The sequence below is a fragment of the Schistocerca serialis genome, chromosome 6 (genome assembly GCF_023864345.2).
Source record: "Schistocerca serialis cubense isolate TAMUIC-IGC-003099 chromosome 6, iqSchSeri2.2, whole genome shotgun sequence".
Classification (NCBI taxonomy): domain Eukaryota; kingdom Metazoa; phylum Arthropoda; class Insecta; order Orthoptera; family Acrididae; genus Schistocerca; species Schistocerca serialis.
In genome coordinates this window covers 450,356,544-450,375,849 of record NC_064643.1, presented here as the reverse complement: position 1 = coordinate 450,375,849, position 19,306 = coordinate 450,356,544, and the positions used below count along the sequence as shown (strand labels likewise).

The window sequence follows — 19,306 nt, the reverse complement described above, 5'->3', positions numbered from 1 at the left end:
TAAAAAATCAGTAAAGTAATGATGAAACCCATATTACATGCATCTTCTTAAAAAAATCGGTAAAAGGCAATGAAACTGTAAATTGCATCGTATGTTGCAGAAAATGGCATTCAGTGTGACACTCTGCCAAAAATTTGCGAAGACTACACTTGAAATTTCCAAATATCAAAGGTATTTGCTGCTGTTGCTAATGCAAGGTGCAGAATACAAGCGCCAAGTTCCCTCTGCGGATGCTATGGCACTAGAAGGGGCTGGACCAATAGGAGCAGGCTGCACCAGTGGGGGAGGGCTCACAAATTACCATTTTTATGGTGTAAGTTATCAATTGAGGCTAAAAGCATTTGACTGTTAACTAAGACCTGCATAAACATAAACACAAGTGCAATACTCATCTGCCATGTTGGCTATAAATTATGATAATTATAATGATAGGTACAGTCTATTAATTGTAATTATTATGACAGTTATAATCTATTAATTATTTCCTAAACAAAGAAAACAAGGGCCCAAGTGAATGGTTTGTTTACATAAGGATGCTAGGACAAGTGGCCAGTTTCTTTAAATAAGAAACCGATGGAAATTTTGTCACTAAACTCGCCTTGGTACTCTACTCACATTCACCAAAAAACTAGTTAATATCAGAACATTTATCTGATGTACCAAAGTGAGAGAATATATCTCGTACATGATGCTGAAGATCATGTCTCTCATGCCACCCTTCTAATTGTTCTTCTGACGTTGCCAAGTCAATCTTTATTTGTGAATCTGGATAACAAATACGCATGTTCATAATGTACACTGAATCAACAAGTTTTCCAGTTGCGACTGTTTCGTTGTGTTACGGAATGATAAAATTTTTATCATCATATGTCATATTGTATCCAGGCTGAGCAACTTGTTGAACAGATAAACGCTGGTATCTGGCATCAGGTACATACCAAACATTTTCAAGCAAAATAGGTATCCACTTGCTGTTTATGAACACTGATGAAAAAAACATTATGACCACCTGCTTAATATCTTGTTTGCTCGTCTCTGGAACGAATTACATAACTGATTCTGTGTACCAAGGGTCCGACAGTTCGTTGGTAGGTTTGTGGCGGTATATGGCACTAGATGCCCACGCACAGGTCATGTAATTTGCGTAAATAACGGGCCGCCGATTTGCGTAGCCGGTAATGGTGTGGCTCAGGTGGGTTCCATAGGATTAACATCAGGCGAATTTGGTCGCCGAGACATCAGCACCAGTTCACCATAATGCTTCTCAAACTACTGTAGCACGGTTCTGGCTCCAAGACACTGACAATTATACTGCTGAAAGATGCCATTGCCGTCGCGGAAGACATCAAGCATGAAGGGATATAGGTGGTTTACAACTATCAGAGTGTCTTCTATTACTGCGACGGATGCCACGCAAGAGCAGGAGAATGTCTCCCATAGTATAATACTGCTCCCACCAGTCTGTGTCCGTGGCGAACTGCACGTTTCGAGCAGGCGTTCACTTCGATTACGGCATTTTAGGAGACGGCCGTTGACCTAGAGTAACAAAAAACGTTACCATTGATCGATGGTCGAATCCAAATGGTCCCAAGACGAGTGCAATCGTAACTGACCAAGTCGTTGGGTCAACTTATGAACACCTAGGGGTGGTATGCTGCAGAGCCCCCTGTTCAACAACGTACGATGAACAGTGTGCTGCAAAGCACTTGTGCGTGCACCAGCACTCTGCTCTTTCTGCAGAGATGCCACAGATCACAATTTATCCTATTTTACGAAGCAGACAAGCTACCAAACCCCATGTTCTGTGAAGATTTGTGGACGATCAACCTTTTAGCGCCTAGTGGTAGATTCATAGTCCTTCTGCCTTTTTCTGTAGGTGTTCATGACAGTAGCACGTGAACATTCGACCAGCTTTTCCGTTTTCGAGGTACTCGTTCACAGGCTCTGCGTAATATAATCTACCCTTTGTCAAAGTCGCTTATTTCAATGGATTTCCTCATTAGCAGCCCATATCTTCGCTGGGGTGATCACCATCCGTGTCTGTTACGCTTACATACTCTTGTTACCGTGACATGTGCCCGCGACGCCATCCAGCGTCGCTGTGGGCAATGGTCATGATGTTTCGACTCATCATTGTGTATTATTTCATTATTCACATTACCAGCCCCATGTGAAAAAAAAAAGGTTGCCAGCTGTCTGTATTCAGTATGGAAGATATTTTTCTAGCTTAGCGGAGTACCATTTATTTGGTGAAATGTGGGTGTCGTGCCATAGTCAGAAATCTAAGAATAACCACTATAAAAATCAGAGTGCAGTAAAAAGCCAGTGGTGAAAAATGTATTTGGTCTGCTGTGCCCTTTTCAGCTGAAACTATAACTTTTAATGCTAGCAGTCGCCTTTATTTCTTCTGTGGCCATGTGTTTTCAGCAGTTTGCAATAATATGTCCAACTTTTCTTGCAACAGAGACAGGTACGAGCTTCTTTCTTCTTCGACTGACTCCACTGTGTTGTTGTTTTCTCCTGTTTTCGCTTTTGCTCATCCAATTTTGATTTTGAAAGTGCCAGCTGCCCGAGTATTTCCATGTGTAGCTAGCGTCTTAGTCAAACGCAGATTCTCAATAAGAAGCTTTGTCATCTGCTAAAATTCAGGAAAGTGGTATTTAAGACACAATGTTTTGAGAATACGATGATGAAGTAGCGAAAGAGGCAAGCTTGCATTTGGATCACTCTTTTCTCAGTTCACTGCGTTAAGTCATAGAAAATGTCCGCAAGCAGCGACGTGTGTTCTGTTACAGACGTGAAGTCATCTTTTGTCATTTAAGAAAAACAGTCGAACAGCGTGCATAATCGTTGCAACGAAGGGTATTCAGATACTAATACAAGGATGTCCCAGATTTCTGTTTCATCTAATTTCTTAGAAGAATGCCAGATTCCACTTCAAGTGCCGTTCTAATGATATGACCTGCCAGTGTATTGGCCCGTTGCCTGTATTAATTGCGCAAACAAAGTTGACGCCCAGCGAGCTCACTTATGGGAGGTGGTTGATTTGATACAAATTGAATGCATCCGACCGTCAGTGACAGTTTTCCCTCGCTGCCAACCTAACCCGATCGCACTGGTAGAAAGCATTACAATGTTAGAGCGTCATGTGTTTGTTAATGGTAGCAGACGTGAGAGAGTTAGCGATAGCGTCAGTGTTATATGTATTCCTTCAGTGATTATGGTTGAAGAAGTCTTAACTTATTGAACATCATGCTTATTAACATATCCACTGCTACAATTTGCGTAATGCTATAGCTACGAAATCTCTGTATGAAGGTATTTAGGTAGATGTGATAAATGGATTAGAAGTTCACTACTGATTTTTACTTATATTCTTATATACACAATTTACAGTATGAAAATGAAACAATGAAGAAGAAACAATATGAACTCTGTGCAAAGTCATTCAAGGTCAGACACCCCACTAACATCTTCAGCTCTATCTGAACTGGATTCTGACGAATCACGGGAGTCACCTGTGCCAACAATAAAATTGATGTTATCAATAGTTCAAATGAGCACTATGGGACTTAACATCTGAGGTCATCAGTCCCCTAGAACTTAGAACTACTTAAACCTAACTAACCTAAGGACATCACACACATCCATTCCCGAGGCAGGATTCGAACCTGCGACCGTAGCAGTCGCGCGGCCCCAGACTGAAGCGCCTAGAACCACTCGGCCGCCGCGGCCGGTTGTTACCAATGACAACTTCCATAATACCATCGTTTGTCCAGTACTCCCTCTCCAAATGCTCCATCTTACGACAGTAGCCTGCCCAGTGATCCTCAGTGACTGACATAAGGGAATCGTCCGCAAGTTTAAGGAGATCTTCCGCAGACATGTCCCCAGTGACATTTTTTCCCCTAAACACACTCTTTACTTTCGCCCACGCAAGTTTGATTGCGCTTAGGTCACAGTTACAGGGTGGCAAGCGTATCACTCTGTGACCTTTGCTTGCGGCCAACGTGTCGACAGCACAGCATTTATCCGCAGGCTTTTGCAGCCTAATTAACGAGAAGAGAGCCACCTTTCTCATGCTCGCGCTGCGCTCGATGGTTTTTTTTTTTTTCCCTTAGCCACTCGAGCATTTCTGCCTTGGAATCGTCGTATGTGGGAGGTTTGTCCAGCTGCCTATTTTGATAGGGCACATTGTCTAACACAATAACTGAGTTATGGGGAATATTGCGTAAAACCATTTCTTCAAAAAACTTTTCAAAGTTATTGGAGTTCATCTGCCCATGGTAATCTCCTTGGCTGGTTCTGGCCTCACAAAACCATTCTTAGAACCAACATATGCTACTATTAATCTCTTAGAAGCTCTTCCCCAAGCTGTCACACCAACCATGTCTTCGCTTTACCAACATTTGCCGCAAGTAAGATTGTTATCGAGCCAAGATTCGTCTAGGTAGAAAATTTCGCTTCCTGCCTTCCTAAAGGCTTTCATCTCAACAAGAAAATGAGATATCCACTCCACAATGTCCTCACATTCGAGTAACAATGTCGGCTTGTTTTGAGACGTTTTCCACATGAAACCCATTGACTTCAAAATTGTTCTAAGCGAAGTACCACAACAGTTCCATCCTATCTTGAATCTCACAGCTGGCAACAGTTTTGTTACGCTGGGAGCAACTTTCTGCATAGTATAAAAGTCTCCTATCATGTCACAAATGACACGCTTGTTAAATTCATCCAGCTCCTCTTGAATGTTGCTACGTCTCATATTAAGGAAAGAAACTCTTCAAAACTTTGATCATATTGTACAGTGACTATATCGAAATACAATACAGTATTTATACACAAAGTCATTCAAGTGTAATCAACGACACATGAAAAGAAAAAATAACATCCAATAGAGGGTTGTACCGAAGGACAGTGGAACAGCAGACTACTAAATTACACTAATCTTTTCTTTTTTGGCTTTCTTGGAGACTTGCCAGGATTAGTTTTCGTAAATTTTACCATTCTCTTCATACTCGACACACTTCCTGTGTATTTAGCAGCTCTCTTCCCCACCTGTGAAAGCGGGTAGAACAATTTCTTCTGCTGTTTTTCATCCTTGCGGCACTTTATGACATTCAGCACTATTTTACGTGCTTGGCTACGCAACATCTTTACCCCCTTTGCATTTAGGAGTGGAAGGAGTTAACAACTCCCCAGAAGGACCAGCATCACTCATTACGAAACAAGTTTAAAAACAGTGTTTACCCACAGCATAAAACTCAACAGACCGAAGGCAACACAGATTGACAACAACAATTCCAGTATTGCCCAGCACCTATATTAGACAAAGGTTGGCAGACATCCGAAACAAATGAAGATCGGATTAAAGTCGTACACTGTCTTTCGACTTTGGTCGATTCCAGTGATCTCTATACTATATGGAGATCCACTGGTCGATTCTGCTCCCCCGCCACCTACAGCGCCAGAGCTCAACTTTGGTTGAGGGAGTAATATTGATATACATCAGACGATTCTTCTCCTCCCGCAAGTGATGGACACTGACTGATACAGTCGGAGAAAGAAATGTTCCTTTAAACAAAGCTGACTCTGCCATTTCCAAGTTCCCCACTAATCTTCACTTGACAACTTGGAAACGTTTGTACGACTGCTGTCATCATACTGAAGTGTCGCGCCTACCACATTCCATCAAATTAACCGTTTCACCAAGATCCTTTGTAAACAAGAAATAATCCAGTGAACGAATGCTCCAATTCTCGCAATTTGAAGTGGTCAAATTTGAGCCCTTAACCTCTTGTGGTGAACTGAGCATATTTTTGTAGCAAGAATAGAACACGAAAGCCTTAAGAGAAAGGTGCACTTCATGTACTATAACTTGGATACTATAAATAGTACAGTCCAAGCACAAAGCAGAAACAATGAATGCATGCTTGTAGAAGAGTGGTTTCACAGAAAACAAAACTAGGTGTCACAGTAGGAGGGAACAGAAAATACAAAGTTCAATCTCTCTACTTCACTAAACGGTACAGCACTGAGCCACATCCTCTACTGTAGATGTACACCTCTCTTCAGCTATTTCCAGCGCTTTTGGTTCGTCTACATTTTGTGTTACGAAAAAGGTAATTGCAAGTAAGTTGCAAAATAAAACTGTTGCTGAGAAACGGTGTCTGAATTATCAAATCTCACACAGAAATGTAATAGGCCCCCTCAGCTCTCCTAAAGAAACTAAAATACTGACCACGCCCCACGGTACAATGTACGCATGCGCTCACCAAGCTTATAACAAATAATATCTTTGTCCGTGTGTTAAAGGGACGATGCATCTGCGACACATACACAAAAGAAATAAAAGTTGATGTTTTGTTAGATGTTGACGTTTTGATCATTATGAACGAACGTAAAGAAGTGTGTGCTGAAGAAATAAGGGCGTTACATGATTTGCCTGACATAGTATTGGAAAAGATTTTTTTATATCTGAGTTATGATGAGATCGCAAAAAAGAGACAAGTGAGTCCTTCCAGCAATTATTGATTTTTACTAAATGTTGATTATGAAGACATTTCAGATAATCTGGCCGTCACTGAATAAAGAGTTAACGTGAATTTAATATAGAACAGTGACGCGCGTTTAGACAAAAATCCGAAGGATTTAATTATATTACCCAGAAGCATGACGCAGTTGTGTTTAAATTGATCATGTCAAGTACGGTTCACCATCAAGAATTCCAAAACTATTAATAATTAATAAATATTTAGATTCTGCGCATAGCGACCTGTTTTGTTTATGCTGGTGTTTCCTACAGTATACCAGTGTCCTACAAAAACTGCAACTTTTATTGGATATTCAGTTCAAAGTGTAACAAGGCGTTTGTGAAGGATGTCAGTTAAACAGGAGTGCAGTGGACCAAAATTGCATGCTAATATCTTTTTTTTTTTTTAAATCGAGTAGATGCATGCACTGTGTATTACGATTTGGACTTTAACCTATCTGCCTCGGGCCTAATATTTAAAAAACTGTTATTCTAAGGTGTGAAACATAACCTATTTCCGTACGTACTCCCCACTAACTGCCTAGCCCTTGAGCAAAAATCTTAACCCCACACACACACACAGACAAAAACAATAAACCTTTTTTCCTTAAATCTATCTTGAACTAGACTAACACACATATGTTATGTTTAGTACCATTTTCAGTAATAGAAGTTGCTTAGGTAAGTGAGGATTTGAAAACCAACATCAATTTAAAAAAAAAAAAAAAATGTTCAGCCTGATACAGGCAATGTATTTTCCAACTATAGTTCAGAGAAAAAACTGCACAGTTAGAAACCATATCATTATGTTAATTGTTCTGTCATTGATTACTATTACCATTTATTACCAAATATTATGGGCACAGTTTGAGATAAATTAGTAATGGCTTACGTCATTGTGACACAAAGGTAGTAGATAATACTGAAAGGAATCAAGGCAGAGTAATATCTCCAAGTGCTTAACAAAATATTTAGATATAGTCCATTGTCAATGAAGACATTTAAACCCACTCCTGAAGGACAAATTTGGTAACAATATAGACAAGCTTAGTGACAAATATAATACATTTCTGCAGACTTTAATGTTTTTCTTGGATAACTGCTTCTCATTAAAAAAATTGCATTGAGATATGCAGTACTAATAAGCAACCAGTCTACAATTGATTGCATTAGGATATCATGTAGAAGAAAATGGGAACTTTATGATGATATGAGGGACAGTCCTAGCCCAGTTAAATATTTGCACAACTGACAGTACTGCAAATTGTGAAGAGAGTCGCCAGAAAGGCTAAATCAATGCATTGCACCTAGAGAATAAAAGTCTTTCAGAACAAAAATAAAACTACATGTTAAATTGTGAAAGAAGTATCAGCGCAGAATGTGATGGTGCTCAACATATTGTATGAGAACAAATCTGTTAATGATCTATGAGAGTTGTGCAGCATAGTTCATAATCACCTCTTGCTGCTAGTCAGCCATTAAAAAAGTTTATTGGTAGAGATGAATATGCCACTAAACATGACAGATGATTCAGAAATTTTTCTCGTTTTCAATCTCACAAGCATTATCATGAAATATGTGAAATGGAATGTCAGTGGTCTAGCTAAAAGGTAATTGGTAACACCGGAATTAGGTTTCAGAGAACAGATTAACACCTAAGTGCAACAAAACACTATACATATCGTTTCTGACCTGGTACTTTTACATAAGGGAAATTTTACAGTCGCGAGGTGGTCAGTCATATAAATCAAACATTTAAACTCTTAGGAGTGAGGGTGAAAGGAAAGTTTTCTGGGAAGTATGACATGCCTGCAGATGGTTCTGGGTGAATAAGTATCATAAATAAACTAAAAAGAAGTAAGTGCTGTGAATGCTTTCTGAATGTATTTTGCTGGACCATAGCCTTGTACAGAAGTGATATTAAACAAATGAGACAAGAAGGGAATAGAAGCTTTTGAAGTGTGAAACTGCAGAATGATGCTGAAGTTAGATCAAATGACTCGTCGCCATTGTCAGCTGCAACTTGATTCCAAATATGCAGGACTTCTTCCTGTGTAGAATGAGCGTTTCAACTCATGTTGTTCAACTCATGATGTGTTTCTGATGATTGGATAGACCAATCCTGGCATAAAACTTGCACCCACACAAATCACACTGAGTGGTTAGAGGAGGGCTTGCTTCTCCCTTGGTTTCTTCTTCAAACAAATTGACAGTGGTGGATGTAGTGTTCCTCCACAGTAAACGGTCAACAACACAGTCTTCCCATGTTTGTATATTTACAGCATTCATTTTCATGATGTGTTTCAGCTGGTCCTTAAAGCACTTAAGTGGAGCTCCATGAGGTCTACTACTAGAGCAGAGTTTGCCGTAAACGACTTGGCGTGGGTGCCTGGTAGTACTCGTACGGTGAACATGACCTGACCATTTCAGGTGATGAGAGATGATGGTTGACTCAGTGCTGTTTAGATGCCCTTTTTCAAGAAACACTGTGTTGGTCACATAGTCCTCCCACTTAATGTTCAAGATTCATCTCATTTTTTGTTGATGGAAGCACTCAGGTTTCTTGATATCACAGCGATATTGTGTCCAAAGTCACAGCCATTCAGGAGTGTGGAAATGTCAACAGCTGTGAACACTGTGAGTTTAGTATGCAGCTTTACATTTTTATTCATGAAGACTCTGCATCAACTGTCCAAATGTTGCATAGGCAGCTCCAATTCTTTTATTAACATCCTGTTCATAGATATGCCGTCAGGCAAGATGTGTTCAAGATATGAAAATTGATCAACCAGCTTCAGTGTTGTGTCTTAAGATGGAGGCATTGAACTCAGCAAGAGTTCATCTCGGGGCAGGTTGTGCGAGTACCTTCGGTATTTTTTCTCCCTTTCATTCTTTCTTTCTTTTATACATTAATGGTAATACTGTGATTCTGTCATCCAGGTAACCTGCGAGCATCTTTTTGAACGAAGTCTTGCCAGAGTGAAGAGACCTCCACCTAAACAAAACTTCATCTCCATGCTTTGATTGTTTGTAGGTAATTCGTATAGCTATTCGTATAGCTCGATAGCCATGTACAGAGCAAAAAATGTTGGAACAAGCACACAGCCGTGTTTCAAAGTCTGAGTGGTTGAGAATGAATCCAGTGCAGAGTTACCGTGAAGAACCTGCCGAGACAAGCCATCATGAAGAGCTTGAAGCAATTCCACGTAGCATTCAGGACATCCAAAGTGTCTCAGTACTTTGCACATAGCAGATCTAGGTACTGAGTCAAAGGCTTTTTCCAGGTCATATAAAAACTAAGTTTAGAGTCTTCTGTTGTTATCTGCATTTTTCATGATGTCTCACACAGAAGGTCATATTTGTCATGCCTCTGGAGATTCAGAAACCACATTGAGATTCAGGCAAAAACCTCTCTGAAATAATTTGGAGCCGAATTAATAAAATTATTGCAAGAATTTTACCTGCAATCGTCACTAGCAATATACCATAGTAGTTCCTACATGCACCACAATTGCCATTCTTAAAGCTAGTGATAACAGTAACATGCTTCAAGTACTTTTAAAATTTCCCTAATTAAGAGGATCAGTGTAAGAAGCTTAGTCTTCAAAGATATACCTCAATTTTGTATCAGTTCCAGAGAAGTGTTATCTATAGGACCAGGAACCTTTCTTGGTCTTAGTCGATTGAATGCTGTGGTAAAGTTCATGTATGTCGGTGGAACTGCCATCAATAATTGTTGCAGTTACTGAGGGACATTACAAAGAAAGTCATAAGCAACATTGGAGGCATGATTCAGAAGTGCGGAGAAATGTTCTTTCCAATGCTCTAAGATTTTTTTCGCAATCAGTTTAAGTGATAGAGTTGTCAGTAGGCTTCAGTGTCCCTGATGAGGCTCATATTGGCTCTTATATCTCCTTTCTGCCTGTATAGAAGTTTTGCAGTTCTTCAGCTTTTTAATGCCTCCAGTTATTCTTGATTTCTTTAATTTGTGTGTCACATTTACTTTTAAGTTCCATTAAGTATTATTGTTTCATGCTAGAAAGTGGATCTTGAAGAAAGGATAGATGGGTTTCGTATTTGGCATTGATCAGACACACAATTTTTTCATTATTTTTCATCAGACCAGTAGTGCCTTTTTTTCTGTGCAGAACCAATTGTTTCCTCAGGTGACTCAGCAATGACCACCTGAAGTGTGGCCACTCGTGATTTGCATTATTAGTGCTGGCTGGATGACTAGCTAGCTTATTTGAGGCTGCATTCCAGTAATCTCTAGTAGTGCATTTAATTTGAAGTGTATTTCCATCTGGCAGGTTGTTGATTGATCTTTTTGGGCTAAAAGGAACATATGATCATTGAAATTTCTTGTGGTTCTAATGACAAGGACATCATTTTTTTCCACTGCCTGCTGATGCAGTAGCTCCATACTTAACAGTCATATACAACAACTCGCATAACACAAGATCCATACCCACAAACTGGAAAGTTACACAGGTCACACCAATATCCAAGAAATACGATAGGAGTAATCCGCTAAATAACGGCTCCATATCATTAACATTGATATGCAGCAGGATTTTCTAACATGTTATGAATTACCTCAAAGACACATAGTCAACACGAATTTAGAAAACAACATTCTTGTGAAACAGTACTAGCTCTTTACTCTCACAAAGTGTTGAGTGGTATCGACGATGGATTTGAGATTGATTTGGTATTTCTAGTTTTCCATAAGGCTTTTGACACCATACATCACAAGTGGCTGTAATCAAATTGCGCATTTACTGAATATTGTTTTAGTTATGCGACTGTGACTTCCTGCCAGAGAGATCACAGTTTATAGTAATCGACAGAAAGTCATCGAGTAAAACAGAAGTGACTTTCGGCATTCCCCATGGTAGTGTCATAGGCCCTCTGCTGTTCCTTATGTATAAATGATTTAGAATACATGTCATCAGAAGATCAAAACCAATTGCAAAACCATTTAGATAAGGTATCTATATGGTGGAAAAATTAGCAATTGATCCCAAATAATGAAAAGGGCGAGGTCATCCACATAAATGCTAAAAGGAATCCATTAAACTTCAGTTACATTATAAATCAATCAAATCTAAAGGCTCTAAATTCAACTAAATACCAAGGATTTACAGTTGCAAGCAACTTAAATTGGAAGTAAGACGTAGAAAATGTTGTGGAGAAGGTGAACCAAAGACTGCATTTTATTGACAGAACTCTTTGAAGGTACAACAGATCTACTAAAGAGACTGCCTACACTATGCTTATCCATCATCTTTTAGAGTACCTGTGCTGTGTGGGATCATTACCATGCGGGGATGGAGTACATTGAGAAAATTCGAAGAAGGGCAGCACATTTTGTACTGCTGAGAAATAGGGAGAGGATATAATGGACAAGATACAGGATTTTAGATGGACATAATGAAAACACAGGCATTTCTCATTGTTGCTGGATCTTCCTACAAAATTTCAAATCAGCAACTTTCTCTTCAGAATTCGAAAATATTTTGACACTGACTCACGTAAGAAGAAATGATCATCATAGAATAAATAGGGGAAATCAGAACTCACACAGAAAGATATAAGCGCTCATTTTTTCCACACACTCTTCAAGAATGGAATAATAGGGAGCTGGTGTGAAGATGATTCAACAAACCCTGTGTCAGGCACTGAAGTGTGATTTGCAGAGTGCCTATACAGTTTTTGGATGTAGATGTAGAAGGATGTGCCAGTGCTGCCAGCAGGGATGCATCCAAGTACTCTTGTAGCACGTAGGCAGGAGCAGCTGAGTGTTAGGGATAGGGAGTTCATGTTTAGCATACAGAACAAGGAGCAATAGACCATTGGTATTGCAGTTGCCAGATCCTTTCTTCCTTATCACATTGCTCCCCAACTGATGATTCTTACCAATTCTGGCATTGAAATCACCAAATACTAAGAGCTTGTCTCTAGGCGGTACTTTGGTGATGGTTGTGCTCAGCAGGTTGTAGAATTTGTCTTTAGTGTCTACATCAGCATTGAAGGTGGGAATGTATGCAGAGATACGTCAAAAATTCACCTCCAGAGAGTGGGATTTGCAAAGACTATTCTTATGCTGACAGCAGTTGGAGTTAGGTGATGATCATTCACAAGTTAGTCTCCACAGCAAACCGAAGACCATGCATGTGGCATTCTCCTTCATCTTTTCCCATCCAGAAGATGGCATAAACTGAACTCAGCTCTGTAATTTTACTTTCACTTGACAACCTGGCAGCAATATCAATGTTCATTCAACCAGGCTCATGTATGAAAAGTGCTGTTCTGCTCTCAGGCATGTTATTTTATTTCAAATGTAAAGTAATAGTTTATTAGTCTGTATCTTAGTCTCAAAATTGATGTCACCTATGTCACAGTCTTTGATTGTATGAGGCATGTTATGTGGTAATAAAAATTTGATTTGAAACCAAATAAGGTTCAATCATTTCAGGTTCCTATTAGTAAGGGCTCTGTAAATGATCAAACAATTTGTCAAATTTTATTATGTTTGCCAAATATTTGATTGTGTACAGCCTTGCCAAATATTTGATTGTGTACAGCCCCATTGCACATGTTTGTCAAAGATAAAGTGTGTTCGACATATTTACCATGAATTTTGTTGGATGGAAAATTTGTCAAGGTGGTGAAAGTTGTTTGTGTTGATATTTCACCACTTATGTTTGATGGAAAATAGTTATATTATAATTTTTCTCACTGTATCAAAAGTTTTCACACCTATTGAAACTATGATCAAGGATAAAAACAAAACAACATTGGCAATTACTAAAATGGTAGAGCTTTCACATCTGTCCTTTAACATGCAAGGAGGAGTCCAATAATAGGAGGAGTGCTGTAATAAAACTCTGGTTCCTCCATGAACAATGTAGGCTAAATGTTTCCACATTGTGATATTTTAACTCACAGAAAGTTGACGTATTCATCAGGTATCGAGTGTTATATTTCCTTTAACAGGTTTTCATGTGCACATTTCTCTCATTTTAAACCATTCCCTGGAACAGCATTTTGTTTTCTCCTCCTTCTCCTCCACACACAGTGCCAGAGTTAATATTAGAAACCCTTTATCTGCATTTGTAGCCATTCCCACTATTGTCAAAATACAGCATACATGAACAGCCTCTACTTGAAATGTGAGGTTAAATTGACAAATTTTGTTGGAATGTGTATGGGCTTGTTCGACAAATCCACGGCTAGGTAGAAGCAAATTTGAAAAAACAAGTCTGATCCTTTATGAGAGTCTTTAGAGCTTTGGTAATCTTCATTTTTTCGAGTGCATGCGGGGAGACCCGCTGAGTGTGGTGCAGCCTCTCAGCCGGCTGAGAGTGTGACTCCCTATGTTTAGTCCACATTTTCTATTGCCTTCCCCATTCAGAGTGGGGAGTGGTGATCCTAGATAGGCCTGCCCAAACACAAATTCAGGACCAAATTCCTGAGTAGTCATTGGGACTCAGAAAGATGACCGTCACACATCTGCTGCCTGTCTGATGAGCTGGAGTTTTCCAGTTTTACCTGAAAACCTGCTTCCACCATCCTTATCTCATTGCCATTTGACTTTAGTTGAAGTTTTGACAGCAGAAAAAATTGCCACAAGTGGGTTTTGTTAAATGTGGATCTCAGCTTGCAAGGAAGTGATCCACACACTATGATCTGAGAACTATACTCTGCAGCTCAAAAGAAATGAGACATACAGGTTCTTGTATTGGGACTGCTGCAGACTTGAAATGCAATTGACTTGCACCTTAACACCCAGTCCATCTGGTATGACCCCATCTACGTCTATGACTGCACCTGTTTGACCAAAAACACAGGGTTGCTTCATCTGTCAACTCCACTGTTCTTATGTCTCTATCTCCCTATCTCCCCTTTGCTGCCATTGAAGTCTTCACTGTACTGTGTCAAGGGGGCCCCACAAGGTATTGTTACCAGGGCCAGGTGAACTATGGTTTTTTAACTAGATGTTACTCCCCTCCCCTCTTTCTCAACCAGATTGAACTGGCTATGGCTGCATTGGATCAAATAAACAGTGAGAATGTAATGAATTAAACTGGGAAAAAAAGGAAATTTATTGCAGAAGTTGAGTAAAAGAAAGTACAGGTAATAGGACACAGGTGAGGCATCGAGGAATAATCAATTTGTTTATTGGTGTTGTATGTGGGGTGTAAGAATAGTAAAGGGTGATGAGCACTTGCATACAGTAAGCATGTTCAAATGGATTTAGGTTGTAGTAGTAATGCAGAGATGAAGAGGCCTGCACAGGATAGACAGATGAGGAGAGATGCATTAAACCAGTCTTCAAACTTGAGACCACAGTACGACATAAAGCATTGTGCAAAAATGTGAGCACTATTCAGCAGATGTCAACAGGATTCCAGCAGAAAAAAAGAGTGAGAAAGACCCACATCTTCAAAACTTAAACTTGAGCTGAAAGCTTTCTTGTGACTCATTCCTGTTCTGTACAAGAGGTCCTTGCAGTAGTTATGAAGTTTTCTGTATAATGTGTTATTTATTTGTATACTTTTGTAACAATTTTATTGTGTATTTCGTAATTATTTATTTTCTTTTGTGTGTAAAAGTTCTAATTAGCATTTTGTAAATTAAGCCATTGTACTGACTCCTTCTATGATCGAGTAACTTCAGTTTGCTTGGTTTCTCAGGATATGGTAAATAAATAAAATTAAAGAAAAGGATTAATTTGAGCCTAATAGCCCTAACCTTTCCCATTTAGACCTACACTCAAACCTCCAGATGTCAGACACTCAATTCGGTTGCAAACGTTGTGTGTCGTGTCGATAGAGTATCAACCAAAATACCAATATAGTTTGTGCTGTGTGCTGTTGTCCAGTAGAACATGTGCAATTGGTAATTAAAAGTAACACCAGAACTGTGGAGTATAGGAAAAGCATATCTTTGAGTGGGAATGTCTCTGGTAGGTGAGTTGGTAGAACATCAGATGGGTTCCAAGTTTGAAACCCACTGATGGTGTTTTTTCAAAAAGTTTACTCATGAAATTGTTATATGGCAGAACATTTTTATGATATGTAAAATGACATTTCGGAATTTGTAACAATGTTCTTTTGGCAGTCTGCTTTTGCTTAGTTAGTTGAAAGTAGCAAACCTATAGCATATATTTGCAAAGGTAACACCACTCCTATCTATACATATGTACTCTATATATTTGCTACTTTCAACTAACCAAGCAAAAGCAGACTGCCAAAAGAAAATTGCTACAAACTCTGAAGCATTCTCCCATATAACAATTTCACATGTAAACCGTTAAAAAAAAAAAGGCACCTTCAGTACGATGATCTGTTATTCTACCAACTCGCCTAATTGATATCTTCAACTTCACAGCTCACAGATAGTTTTCCCTATACTAAGTAGTTCTGGTGTCACTTTTAATTACCATTTATGCATCTTCTACTGGAAGACAGCATACGGCACGAGCTAAATCAGTGTTTTGGTTGATCCCCTAGTGACATACATCATTTGGTACCGATCTGAGTGTCTGACATCTGGAGGTTTGGGTGTGAGAAGACTGTTCATTCAATTGACTGGAATCTGTGCGGACTTAAACTGAAGCTTTGTTTGGAACCTATGAATTGAAAAGATTTTACACTAGGCCCTAAGCTAGTTATTTGTTTGTTCTGTGGATCATAATTATGATCTCAGACTGTGATGTGGAACAGGCCTGTTAGTTTACAAATGTGTATATATTCTTTGGAGTAGTAGTCAGGTAGATATGATTCCAGCTTGTGTTTGATGTTCATTTTATCATCTATTAGAGTCTTCACCTTATTGGGTGGGTAAATGATGAAATTCTTTTGTATCTGAGTTCCTCACTCCTCTCTGTGCCACACAAAGGCTAAATGATTAACAGTTTATATGATTCCTTCTTTTGATTTTAGTTGCATGAATGTTGACGTTATTTTTATACTACGATTGATTCTTGACCAAAAAAAAAATCATACATACATATTTTTATCATGGGCTAGACTTTAAAATTACAAAAATGTTTAAGTAAATTCTAAATGTGACTTGCTGACTGTGCAGATGTATGTGCAACAACAGCTCTTAAAAGTGTAGTGTTTGATCTCGAGTAATTTCACAACAAGCAGATCGATTTTAGGACTCTTTCCCATCTTGAATTTGAATGAGTTTTTGCACAGATGTTCCCAGTACAATAAAACTAACTAGTGAAAAATTTGAATTCAGGATACCAGAAATTCATGATTTAGGGGGCCAGGGGGTTGGGTTATTGAAAAGTCCTGTGAGGACTACTATAGACTTAAATTGAAACTAATAGTGATGAAGTGCATCAAACTCAAGTATCACTCAGCACACTGTTTAAATTTCAAGCTCTGTTCACAGGCTTCATGCTACATGATAAGGAAGTGTGACAAGAAATTAACTGTGACAATTTTTCAGTTATTTTGTTAGCGCAGTGACTTTTTTGGAAACATGAATATTGAGTGCCCTCTAGCAATTGCACAAGAAAGTTATTTGTTATCATTTGTATCAAGCTGTGACAGTCTTACATGAATATTCTAGAAGTTACTGTCTAGAAATGTGCCGTCTAAAATTTTTGCTGGTAATAAATACAGATTTCAATATTATACTGTTAAACATTGCCTATATTTACGTTGCATGAGAAGAAGAAGAAGCTATTCTTTTATGAGAAAAGGTTTGTTTGTGCTGGAGATCGTGAGGTTAAGGTTAAAAAATGAGCTTGAAAATGCTGTCAAATATTTGCAAATCGTTATATATAGTGTGTCTTCTCCTGCTGACACTTGGTGAGTAGATTTTTTTTTAATCCATCCAGTTTTTTAATCCATCCAGTATTTGATAGGTTTTAGTTACATTCAGATGCTGTATTTTTTAGATGTACTAATTTTTAATATTGATCTCTATTTGATTATAATGAAGAAATGTTTACATCTGTAGCAATTCAGGAAAAAAAAAAAAAAGACCATGTTGTCAGTTTCCTATACATGATTGTACAGATGGACTTCAAGTACTATGCATGCTGCATTTTAATTGTTAATGGCAGACTAGTGTTCAAGGCAGTAGTTTTTGGTGTCTTATCACTGACAATTAGTGCACAGAGCACTTTAGCCAGTGTTTGTGTGTGTGTATGGGTGTGTGTGTGTGTGTGTGTGTGTGTGTGTGTGTGTGTGTGGGTGCACGCGCATGCATCGGGGGAGGGGGAGGCAGGTAACTTCATCTCCTTTTTTAATTGTAAGCAGTTTGTTGTAAAGCAAACAATGAAAATAGCATCATTCTATTTACAAGGCAGTTTCAGTGTGTTCTAAACACAAGTGTGTCTAATTAGAATTTATTTGGGGTGAGGGTAAGTGGATCTAGATTTAGGTCCTGACTCACCACTTGTAAAATTGGTTGTTTGGAAAAGTCAGAATGTCATTTAACCTTTTTCAATAATTGTAAAAAATGGACCCTTTAACTTAATGCATTCCAGTCTGATCAACAAAGACTGCTGATATGTTGTGGTCATAGCCACGAATCAAATTCATGATCTGATTTCATAGTGAAGCCTATTTCTCACTCAGTGACCTTGCTAGCCTTTCATTGTGTGAATCATAAAATTCTATTTAACACACTAATGTTTTATGGCATTGGTTGCATCCCTCTTGCACGGATTGAATCTTAACTCCCTTACATTCAGCAGAGGGTCTCATTAACAGACTCTATCACAGGCATGAAAATAACGTAAGAATGGAGGAACATAACGTGTAGTGCCACAGGGATCAGTACTGTTTCTTTCTAACCTGCACAAATGATCCTCCATTGTCTTTAAAGAATGGCTCAAAAAAATTAATGTTTGCTAATGATGCAAGCATACTAACCAACGATTCAAACTCAACCCTAAAGGATACTCAGATGATAGCCCAGCAGGGTTACAAATGGTACACAGCTAACAGTGTAGATCATAATCTCACAAAGACTTCTATTGTGGTGTTTCAAACAAGCAATTTTACCATTTAATATGGAAAGCAGACATTAATGGTCAGTCACTGAATTTAACACATGATATAAAACTTCTTTGGATCAGCTGGATAACAACTATAAATTGAGTTAGCACATGGATAAAGTCGTCAAGAAGCATAGTTCAATTTATTATGCTCTTAGAATCACCTTTCATTGTATTGGCTTAAAGATAAGAGTACGGCCTTATTTTACGTTTTATCATTCTCTGTTGTGTTATGGAATTATTTTCTGGAGTAGTACACCTTAAACATGGTGTCTGTACAGCAGGGTTGAGCAATAAGAGTGTTGTGTAAAGTGAATAACAGTACATCTTGCAGAAGCATTTTTAAGGATCTTTGAATTCTTACACTCACTTCCCAATATTCTCACCCCTTAAAGTTTTTTGGTTGCTGATAATAAAAATTGGTTCCAGCTGAAATTTGATACACTTAGTCACAGTAAGTACACAAAAATAATTTTCATATAAACTCCAGGTTCCAGAACAGAGTTATGTACTCTGGTGGTAACATGTTGATTAAACTCCTGTCTAACATACGGCAAGAAACTGGGAATCACTACCAGTTAAAAAAAAAAAGAAGAGAAATAAAATAAAATAAAATAAAAATTAAAAAATATCTGAGTGTCTGGATTCAGTGATCTATTAGCTAGATGGGAAGTAGCAGTTTTGTTATAAAGCTATATGACAGTAATGTGCTGTAAATAGGACTCTCTATTTATAGATGTAGA

General features: G+C 38.5%; 1 protein-coding gene across 1 annotated transcript in view; it reads left to right on the top strand.

Moving 5' to 3' along the window:
• The first annotated feature begins 6,306 nt into the window (after window positions 1–6,306).
• LOC126483851 (F-box only protein 28) overlaps window positions 6,307–19,306 on the top strand; it is a 108,052-nt gene continuing 95,052 nt past the window's right edge. The window contains exon 1 of the mRNA XM_050107066.1: window positions 6,307–6,510. Coding sequence (XP_049963023.1) covers window positions 6,391–6,510 — 120 coding nt within the window. The 5' untranslated portion in view covers window positions 6,307–6,390. The remainder of the gene's footprint in view (window positions 6,511–19,306) is intronic.